Genomic DNA, 11,394 nt, shown 5'->3' on the forward strand with positions numbered 1-11,394 from the left:
TGTTCGTACGTGAAATTAGAGCTGAGTTCTGTATTGTTTGATTGTAGCAAGGCCTGGTGTATTATACATATGAACAATGTTGATCGTGTCCTAAGTTGTAACTCACGCAGCGGAACAATGACGTCACCCTCGTGATGTGTACGGGCCCTTTGACCCCTGGCACGTACTGAGCAATCCTCCACTTTGACCTGCTGACAAGGTATACGGCAAATAGGAGCAACAGAGTACAGTTTTTGACCTATGGGTACTCCTATATTCCTAAAAAAAACGTTGACTGTCATCAACGCCGACCGACCGTACAGCGATCAAAGTCGGATCCGTATGACCTTTGATTTCATAATTGGAATGTGATGCAAGAGGTTAAACTTACTCTCAAAGCAGAGGTTAGGCTCCGGCTGTTTTTCAACGTTTTTAGTCGTTTTTATCGGGCTTAATCTACTTTGTATTGTGTCTTGAATTGGCTATCGGAGTGGGACTTCAAGAAACAGTACAAAATAGAACGCCCGATAAAATTACGACTAAACAGAAACGTAAAAAAAAACAGTCGGAACCTAACCTCTGCTTGGAGAGCCAACTACGGTATGATCATGATTGAAAGAATCAAAACACACTAGAAGTTCGTTATCTGCTAGGTAATACATTGAGCGATCTGTGAAGCCATTGATCCATCAGCGGTAACAGCCTCTGGTGGAAGTGGGGTGTAACTATAAGTGCTGTGACATAGCTTTAAGACATTTCGTTCTAATAACTTTACAGTTGATATATGGGTATAGGTGTAACTATATACATTAAAGCGTTGTGAAACTCTGGATTACGATAGAATACTAGTTGAAATTTTAAGAATATTGAAACTTCCAGGCCAGCCCTTAGAATTTCAGAACGGTGGCATGCAAGCGACACATTTACTCAATATATAAGTTCTTCATAAATTATGCAAATTAGGTCATTATTTGCAAAACATGTACATCATTGTGTACATCTTTACCTAAGCTACCCTACTACCTAAAATGATGGAAATCTGTCGTTCCTTTCTTCAGTTATACTCTTTGGTATGTTTAAAAAAAAAATGCCCAGCAGTTCCCAAATTCATCGTTAGGGGGCTGAAACATGCCCCACATTGTACTGACGGCGTAAGCTACCTGCCACCCAAATGTCAAGACAGTACCATGTCCGGGACAAGAGAAACATTGAAAAACTGCTAAGATTGAATATTGGCATTAATTATGCAAATTAACTCCTAATTTGCATAATTACCATGTCATTATGTACATCTTTGTCGAAGCTACCTAGGTACCGAAAATGATGAAACTCCATTATTTTTATCTTGAATTATCCTCTTTTTTCTTACAAAAATGCCCCCTGCAATTCCAACACTAGCCGCTAGGGAGCCCATACTCACGTCACTTCTTGCAAGAGCTATCTAACAACCTAAAATCGTGACCATAGTCTGTTTAGAACGCGAGATATCAAAACCGGACGTTCCACTGCAGTGCCAAGGGATGTTGCTAGGGGACCCAAAATCTAATCCTTTCCAGTGTTCGTCACACCCCACCAATACACCACGTATGAACCCAATATATCCAGCCGTTCTTGAGTTATCTTGTTGACAGGCAGACACGCACAAATGCTAGTGAAGATATAACCCGTGTGAAATTTCAGGGAGGTAACAAGCATAGTAGAATACCCTTGGTTTGATATAGGGCTTCTGAAGTGACCCCTACTGGGAAGCTCAAAACGCGCAGAATGGCTTGCTTGAGTTTCGTCAGCGTAGAACTTCAAGAGAGGCCTGTAAACAAAGGACCTCTGTCAATACAACGTGTCTTTTGGAAACGTCTACGTTTGGTGGCTGGCCTGGAAAATATTGCTACTTAAGTCACAACAAGTATGAAATTACATGCAGTATGGTGTTCATTCAATAGATGTGCAAGTCATACCCTTGCGTTTGTAACCAATCTATAAATACAATTTTCTTCTAAACTGTGATATTTATTTGATACAATTCTTCCCGTGCAATCTTAGCCACATGAGCTGACATGGGCGAACCTCAAGCGACGAAAGGTCAGGGAGAAGTAGGGCTACAACCTTCTTTAGCACCAAGCCAAACAGACCTTAAACACGTGGATAAAGTATCCGAAAAAGCAAAAATACAGGATGCGAGCAAGAAAGAAGGGTACCAAGAAAGACGCCAACGTACAAGTTCGCACCAGCGATACAAGGGAAAGGACACAGAAAATGTTAACACACGTCATCACGTTAGAGGAAACCATGGACGGAAGGAAGACGAACATGCGCCATACCAGGAAGAGGAAAATACCAAACGAAGAACGGAAAGAGAAGTCAAGCGACTAGAATGTGATAAAGCTCGGACGGGGAAGCACACACGAGGAGGGCACAGTGGCCAAAAACATCACTCTCACCCCAGACCAGCGAGTGTACATTCAGACAGAACACAACACAGTGGCCAACCAAAAGCCAGAGGCAAGTCCAAAGACAAGGCAGCAGACCATGTGTCAAAATACACGGATAGAAACAGCGGTAAACATGAGAAGCGAGATAATAAGTCTCACCACCCCAAAGCCGCCAACAATCTAGCTATGCAGGGCAAAGGCGAAGTTAGAAATCCTCCAGAAAAAGAGATAGAGTTACCTCCAGGACATCCCCATGTCCCACCAAAGCCCCGTGCCGCGTCGACACCCCATGAAGCATCAAAGCCGCATGTAGCGCCGATAACCTGCGTAGCACCGAATTCGAAGGCCCATGTGTCGTCAAAGGCCCATGTAGCGTCGAAGGTCCATGCAACGCTGGAGTCCCAACCTAAAACTGGACGTACTAACTCCTCTCCAAATATGAAAGCAACCCATTATCGAAGTCGTCACCACAGCGATCAGCAGGGTGTAAAGCCAAAGTCTTCACGCCGTAAGTTTCAAAGGTTCAGCGAAGGTGACACAAAAGAAGGAAGAAAAGAAGAAGAAAAACGCCAAATGCCCTACCCGTTACAAGAACGCCACTCTCCTCACAGCAGGCAATATCTTTACAGACTACAACTCAGGCACATGCCGGAAATGGACACACAACAATTCCGCACGGTCTTCGCAAACCATCCAGGGTTTGACCATGCCTCGATAGAATTCGAGGGCGAGTCGAAAGGTTTCGTCTATTTTGCGACGCACAAAGATGCAGAAAACTTCAGCAGATCCGTCAGGACAGTCGGAGCGCCGGAGCGAGTTGATCGAGAATCGTTAGCGAAGAAAAAGCGTCCCCAAGAAAAGAAGCAGCGCACATTCGAGGACAAGCTGATGGCACTAGCTCGTCAGGTAGACTCCGGTGTCAGGCAGGTTTCCGATAGCCACGACGAGAAGGTTAACGAAATCGCACTAAAAGCCGAAGACGTCCGTCCGAGCGGCCGATTCGTGTCCATCGACGAACACACGCTCCGTGCACAACAGAGAAAAGTTCTGCAGATGAAACAGGACGAGCTGACGAAACAAAGGGAAGAGTTTGATCAAACTATCCAAACCATTTCGTCAGAGATCTTCAGTTTGTCGCCTGATCCTGCTACTCGTAGCAGCCTACTGCAGTTGCTCGGAGACAGGCTAGGTGGCGCTGATTTTAGTACAGATACAATAGAAGTCAAAACCCAAGGTGAGAATGCGTCTTGTACAAGTGCTAGTGACACAGCACAAGTAAAACAGCGCATGGCGTCCGATTTCTCTGGAGGTGCGGATGGACGTGAGGCAGAGCCAACCACACTACTTCCAATAGACGCCGCTGGCAACCCTAACGTAAACGAGTCTGTGGAAAGTGTTGTTAGCCTCGTTGATGACGCTCAAGATTTAGTGAATGACAACAAAGCAGATCAAATGAAGACCAGTATGGCTTCGGGAGAAGGTGAGATGCATCTAGATGAAAGGACCGAAGGGAAGATCCTCCAGTCCCCATCCAAAAGCCTCGATGACGATGCTGAAGATGTACTGGAAGACAAGCAAACAGGTGAAGGTGGGATACATCTGAATGTGCAGACCGAAGAGGAAATCTTACAGCATCCACTCAAAAGCCCGGCCGACGAACAGAACAAGATGCTCAACGACCTAAAGAATCTCAACCCCAACATGAACAAGTCAGTGGAAAGTGTTGATAACGTTCAGAATTCAGCGGAACAAACAAACAGATGAAATTAAGACGATTATGTCTTCGGATGAATCTGAGATGCGTACAGATGTCCAGGCCGAAGAGAAAATCCCCCATCCCCCATCCAAAAGCCCCGAAGAACAGAACAAGATACTCAACGACCTAAAGAGCCGATTCCTGCGCGAGTGCTCCAGGTTCCAGGCCGCTCTGCCAATGTACGCCTACCGAACGAAACTACTGCAGGAGGTGGAACGCAACAGTGTCATTGTCGTCGTCGCGGAAACAGGGTCAGGAAAGAGCACACAGATTGTGCAGTACCTTGCCGATAACCTCAGCGAGCCGGGGAAACTGGTCGCATGCACACAGCCGCGCAAAATAGCAGCGATGACTCTTGCAGACAGGGTGGCTGCGGAGTACGGGTGCCGGGTAGGGGAGGAGATCGGTTACGCTGTCGGTAGCAAGAGGCGAATCGGCGGCAGGACGAAGGCTGTTTTCATGACTGACCAGGTCCTGCTCAACTCCTGTGTGAAGGACGGCGAGCTTGATAAATACTCCTGTATCATCATCGACGAAGCGCACGAGAGAAGCATCCACACCGACCTGCTGCTGGGGATACTGAAAAAGAGCCTCCAGACAAGGCCTGATCTGAGGCTTGTCATCGCGTCCGCGACCATAGACCCGACGCTGTTCTCCAACTACTTCGGCGGTTGTCCAGTCATGTCAGTCCCGGGCCGTACCTTCCCTGTGGACGTAATCTACAAAATTCCGCAGTTTGGAGACAACAACAACAATGTTGACTTCGTCAGCGAGACTGTGAACAAGGTTGTGGAGATTCACAACAACGAAGGCGAAGGTGATATTCTCGCGTTCCTAACATCACCCCTGGAAATAGAACGTGCATGTGAAAGAACGACAAATCTCCTCGGTTCTAGAGTAAAGTCCGCGCTTGTCCTCCCTCTGCATGGTAAGCTACAACCCGAGGACCAGAGAAAAGTGTTTGAGCCGGCTCCTGCGGGAGCAAGGAAGGTCGTGTTCGCCACCAACATCGCGGAAACCAGCGTCACCATCCCAGGGATCATCTACGTCGTGGACTCGGGGATGATCAAAGAACGCTTCTTCGACGCCAAAAGGAATCTTAGCGTTCTAGACGTGAAGATGGTCGCGCAGAGCTCTGCCATACAGAGAGCGGGACGCGCGGGGAGGATCCAGCCGGGAACGTGTTACCGACTGTACACTGAGGAAGAGTTCAGGGAAATGAGGAAGTCCACTCCGCCAGAGATTCTCCGCATGCATCTAGGTATGGCGGTGTTGAAGCTGATGGAGTTAGGTGTCACTGACGTTACTGATTTCGACTTCGTAGAGCGGCCCTCTGAAAACGCTCTGCAGGATGCAATACTCCAGTTAGATATCCTAGGTGCCATTGAGAAGATTGAAGGCGAGATTTCTTCCACTCCATCGGGGCCAGGACAGTCTGAGGTGGAACTCACAGACCAGTCAAATACAGCTACGGAACCTACGGACAGCTTTATCAAAGCAACCGCAAAGTCAGGTTTTGGGGCCCTAGTAGAATTTTGTGTCAGCAAGATGTTCTGGATGAAGGGCAAACAGACAGAAGACCCAATAGTGGAGGACAAACCACAGGAAAAGTTGGAGAGGACAAGAACGTCTGTCAGACTCACTGATCTGGGCAAAAAGATGTCTCAGCTACCGACAGAGCCAAGACTGTCCAAGATGATCCTTGAAGGAGTGAACCAAGGTTGCGGGAAGGAGGCCCTCTTGGTGGCCGCGCTGGCCTCCGCAGCCGGCAGCGTCTACTTTAGAGCGGGGACAGAGGAGGAGAAGGCAACGGCGGATCGACAGAAGATGAAGTTCTGTCACGAGGGAGGTGATCTGCTCTCTATGCTGGATGTGTATAGAGATTGGGTAGCACAAACTCCGGCCCAGCGTAGCAAATGGTGCGTCGCAAACAGCATCAACGGAAAAACCATGCGGCTGGCCGAGGAATCCTTCAAAGAAATGAAACATCAGCTTGCTTCCAGCGGCGTCCACATCCCCGAAGACTTCGCTCCCGTTGAGGCAGTTAACGCCCAACTTCCTCGGCTGATCCTCGGCGCTTATTGCAGCAATCTCTGCGTGTTCAGTGGCCACGAGCGGGCGGGGTACATCGTGGGACGTCTTCGGCAGTGCGTGCACATCCACCCGTCGTCCGCGCTGAGGCACCTCGGCGCGCAGCACAAGTGGGTCGTCTTCGACGAGATCCTGCGAACGTCGCGTGACTTCATCATCAACGTAACGCCTGTAGACGTTGAATGGCTAGGAGACGTCGCCTCACGTTACGCAAGCAAAGTCGACCTGCACTCCCTCGAACGATCCACCATGACCTCATGTCTAATCAAAGGGTACGGGCCTGAGGTAGTAAGGCGACTGATAGGCAGGCGTGCACAGACACTGAAATCCTTGGAAGCTGTCGTGTCAGACGACGAGAAGCATCTGTGCGTCATCGAAATCGACACCGACCGCTGTCAAGTGGCCGTATTCACTACTCAGGATCGTCTTAAAGATGGCGAGAAGATTGTCCGTGACGCCATGGATGCCAAGCACAACGACCTGAAGAACGAGAGCGACGAGATACCCGTGGTTAATCACAGAGGCGACGGAACCCGCATGGTGCTCGGGAAAGGAGGAGAAGTACAAGACATCCTCATGTCGTCAGAGTTCCGCTGTGTTGACGTCTTCTACACGCATACCGGCAACGGCGTTGAAGACTGTACGGGTATCATGAACATGTTTACTTCCTTGGACGGTGTGCTGATTAGAACTGCCTTTGACAGGATTCTGACAACAGCGACTGGCCAGAGGGTCGGAGTGCTGACGTTTTCGTCTTATAAAGTGGCACAGGAAACCGTCAATCGCTACGATAAACAAGCATTTGGTGACGGGACTCTGGTACTGAAACCTGTGAACCAGACTCGTGGTCCAGGAGGTGGCGGTCCTCAGCAGGTCGTCCTGAACGTGATGTGGTTCAGACGAGAGTCCAAAGGGTTCGGATTCGTCGAGTGCGATGACATCATGGATCACAATCCCGATGGCGTAGAAGCACTCCGTTTAGTCGGTGACATTGACGGCAGACCCATAGAGGGCGGCAATGGACCTATCAGAGCAAGCATCAACAAGAAGAAACATTCATCAGTGTACGTTCGAGGCCCTGCTTCTTCTCTAAACGAGCAGACATTGGAAAGGACTGTGCGTAGACACTCAGTGGTCGTACCCCGGAGGTACTCAGTGGTCTGGAAACCACAGACTTCTCAAGTGGACACGACGCGTGACGAAGCAAGACTACAAGAATTGTTCGAAAGCTACGTTGTGAATGGAACCATGCAGATTTCAGTTAACAAACCAAAGCCCGAAAGCCAAGTGCGTGGATACGCAGTCGTTACCATGTCTGATGAAAACGACGCCCAGAGCGCCGTCGCAGGTCTCCATAACAGGCGGGACGTCATGGGAACTCAGGCACTGTCAGTAGAGAGGAAGCTACAGTGCAGCGTTGTGTGCAGCGCAAAGATCTATGACGTTTTGGAAGACAGGTTTAGGGATACTGTGGCAGACCTTACACGAGGAGGGGGCCATTTGGTGAAAATTGAATGCAGGAGAGCCAAGTCTGGTAAATCGGTCTACTTCAACCTATCCGGAAGTGACGTCGGAGAGGTAGCTCGCGCCAAAAGCCGTCTGCATGACGTCATGAGACCGGAAACAGTGGCCCACGAGGATCCCACAGTCACGTGTCGACTCTTCGACAAACTCGGACTCGCCTTCATCCAAACGGTTCGGACCCGAGTGAGAGGTGTGCACATCGATGCCGACCGCAGGACGTTTACCGTCGGCCTGTACGGAAAGGATGAACCAAGGCTGCAGGCAAAGAGGCTCATCTCGGACTACCTGGACAGCCTGGCGGTGCACAAACCCCGAGAGATCCCCCTGGCGGGGAGTGGCAGACCTGCAGGTGTCATGAAGGCCCTCCTCAACAAATACGGCCTCAACCTGGACGGTTTGAATAACGCAACAGGCGCGAAGGAGATCAGGCTAGACATGCGGAAACACCTCCTCGTTGTCCAAGAGAGTGACGAGACCTTCGACAAGGTGAAAGAAGAGGTAGAAGCGATCGCGAAAGAGATCCTGGAGAGGAAGGGCGAAAGTTGCCAGCGGGAGACCGACGACGACTCTGAGGACTGCGGCATCTGTTTCTGCCCCATAGACGGCAAGGACTACCGCCTACAGTGCTGCGGCCATAGATACTGCCATGATTGTATCAAACTTCAGGTGAGGATTGTGGAGGGGGTGATTGTTGCAATATGATACTGTACAACATAACACAACGAAATGAATAAATGAGTAAACTATTCAGTCCGTACTCATGCAAAGTTTGTTTGCCCATCTTGCACATTGGGTTTGTGATCTGGCTCCCTGGAGTCGTGATATTGTTTCTGTCTGTTTCTACTCACTTGTAGTTTCATAGAGGTATTGGCTCATCTTGGTACTTTTTTTTCACCCCTCTACAGCTGACTTCAGACATCCGAAGCCAGAAATTCCCCATCATATGCGCGACTGGCGGATGCTCGCGCGAGTTCTTCCTCAGGGACCTCCGCTTACTCCTCAACCAGGCGGACTTTCGGCAGCTCGTGACAGGTGGGTTGGAGAAAGATTGTGACTTTTTTTAGATGTGATTTCTCTGTCAGCGTTGTGGCGTATAGACTAGCTGAGGGTTAACTCTGGCGTACACGAGATCGGGAGGACACTTGTTTGATTCCTGGTATTGCTGGCTGGACGCTGTTTTCCTTGGAAAGACAACACAAATTTTCTCATTCCAACTTTGGCAAGAGAGCGATGCGCTTTGCCTTCTAACACCGTGTCCTAGATACAGGGGGCAACAGCTGCCTGGGGGTTTCGATGCCTCTGTATCCCTGTCTAGAGAAGCATCATGCTAGAGTAAATGCTCATCAACTGAATGTTATTTGTATGACTTGTTTAACTTCAAGATGCTTGAAACACATCACTGTAAACATTTTCCCTTTTCATGCGATGCGCCAATTGTGATGAATCAAGAAATTATGCACAAACTATCACCATATATTTACAATCTTTTTGATCTACAGGTTCCCTCAACGCCTTTGTGATCAAGAGTGGAAGCCGGTACCGTCCCTGTCCGACTCCTGACTGCCCTTCCGTGTACAGGTGTGTCACTGAAGAGGAGGGGGAAGGCCTTGTGAGTACAATACACATCTGCACATATGACGACTAACATGAATTGTTAGATGTATGCCCTTTCACTTTCTTTCACTTTCACACCTTGATGCAAAGAAGATTATATATCTACGATCAATAGAAGAGCAATGGTCGTTTTTGTTTTATTACATACCAAATTGAAAACGTAATTGTTACTGCAAAGATATATCTCTTACAATCCTCCTTGGTTAAGACAATAGTTCATCAATGCAGAACCTATTTACCAAGTTTATTCGCAAATATTTATCACTTGCTTGGTTCTAAGGTCGCAGAAAATCGGTGAAACAGTTGACTTTACTCCTTGGCACATGGGATCTGCTAATATAATTACTAGCATACTGGACAATATGGGTCCGTATACAGTCAGATCCAGGCCGTTATTTTCCGTTTCCGGACTTGAGACGACCATATATTGACGGATACGAATGTTTTATCGTATCCGTCAATATATGGTTGTATCAAGTCCGGAAATGGAAAGATATAACCACCCAGATCTGACTGTATCCGGATCCGTTTTGTCCATATATGATTGTTTTACTTTTGATAATCTGAAGATACGTCAATACCGCTCCCAGGTGTTTCAGTGCTGCGTGTGCGACAAGCGCCTCTGTACCCGCTGTCATGTCGACATGCATGACGGGATGTCCTGCGCCACCTGGCAGATCTTCAAGGGCGACAAAGACGACACCTTGCGGGACTGGATGAAAGACAAGACGGACGTCAAGCTTTGTCCCAAGTGCAACTGGGTCATCGAAAAAATTGCAGGGTGCCAGCACATGACATGTAGGTGCGGTGCACACATCTGTTGGATCTGTCTGGAGGCATTCACCACTTCAGGTGAATGCTATGGGCATCTGTCCAGTGCACATGGAGGCTATATGTGAAGAAATATCTTACAAATTAACATGTGTTACAAATTAACATTACTAGATATGGCCTTCCGATCATGTTCATCCCCCAAAGAGATGCAGTCACATACCATTACAGTCCGAGATGAGACACCGAGTGCTAATACTAATACTAGCATGGAAGTGCATCTATCTGTGACGTTAATTAACATAGGGAAGATTTAAAACGTTATATATATTCTTGTCACGAAGAAGACGTCTTGCCAACAAGCTTACGGTCAGTCCTCTGACCCTCCTCAAGTTGAAATGACTCGCGCAATGCCGATACGCAATGTATCCTAAACAGAAGTGTGACGTCATTTCAACTTGCGAAAGCTTGTTGGTAAGATATTTCCCTTGTGCACGAATACAACGTATAGTGTTTAGACTCTAAAGGCCAATATTGCTTGACGCTAAATATCATACTTAAGCTACTGCAATGATTTTGTCCAAAGTGATGTTGTTATGTTACAGTTGACTCGTGTCATTTGCGATCCGAAGATTGTACATGATACATTTGACTATCCTTTCCTGTTGAAGTGCACGTTTATTCAGACATAATTATGATTATAGAGTTACATGTACATCACTGTACTTTGCACACCGCATTAAGAATAGGCAATGGTACGTTCTTGACAAATGTGTAGTTTTGTCAATCTAATGTTAGTTGCTTTTGCCATCATGGCATCATGGCTTCTTATGGAAGGCTTCACGTTCAAGACTTTGGTTCATTACTTATCGTAGAAGCTAAATCAAGTTGGTTCTGACTGAAATAGTTACATGGAGAATCAATTAAATAAACGAGGTTGCATGAAAAGATGTCGTTGTGTAACAACCCTTTTGTGCGTAGCCGACTACCTCTTAAATTACCTCTGTCAGTTGATTTTGTTAATTTTTCTGTTTGCAAATTTGTTTGTTTCTGATATTTCATTTCATTGTACCTGTATTGCACGGACTCCAGGGGAAAAGTGGAAGTATACATAACGTTATCACTGATGGAGAGATGATCCTGAAAAGGAAACATTGACCGGGGTCACAAGGGCACTAACTCCACAAGTACGTCAGTAGGAAGAGTCCACTTACAATTCTTAGGGGGGTT

At 47.6% G+C, this 11,394-nt stretch overlaps 1 protein-coding gene across 1 annotated transcript; it reads left to right on the top strand.

Annotated features, from left to right (window-relative positions):
- Positions 1–3,927: 3,927 nt before the first annotated feature.
- On the top strand, positions 3,928–10,292 carry LOC118422348 (ATP-dependent RNA helicase DEAH11, chloroplastic-like). The gene is made up of 4 exons (XM_035829868.1): positions 3,928–8,445; positions 8,685–8,811; positions 9,279–9,388; positions 9,984–10,292. The coding sequence occupies exons 1-4, from the start codon at positions 4,186–4,188 to the stop codon at positions 10,290–10,292; spliced, it is 4,806 nt and encodes a 1,601-aa protein (XP_035685761.1). The 5' UTR covers positions 3,928–4,185.
- The last annotated feature ends 1,102 nt before the right edge of the window (positions 10,293–11,394 follow it).

This window comes from Branchiostoma floridae, chromosome 9 (assembly GCF_000003815.2).
Source record: "Branchiostoma floridae strain S238N-H82 chromosome 9, Bfl_VNyyK, whole genome shotgun sequence".
Classification (NCBI taxonomy): domain Eukaryota; kingdom Metazoa; phylum Chordata; class Leptocardii; order Amphioxiformes; family Branchiostomatidae; genus Branchiostoma; species Branchiostoma floridae.

Coding starts and splice junctions, on each gene's coding strand:
- LOC118422348 (XM_035829868.1), top strand. CDS start 4,186: ATGTCTTCGGATGAATCTGAGATGCGTACAGATGTCCAGGCCGAAGAG. Junction 8,446..8,684: donor ATGATTGTATCAAACTTCAG/GTGAGGATTGTG, acceptor ACCCCTCTACAG/CTGACTTCAGACATCCGAAG. Junction 9,389..9,983: donor AAGAGGAGGGGGAAGGCCTT/GTGAGTACAATA, acceptor TACCGCTCCCAG/GTGTTTCAGTGCTGCGTGTG.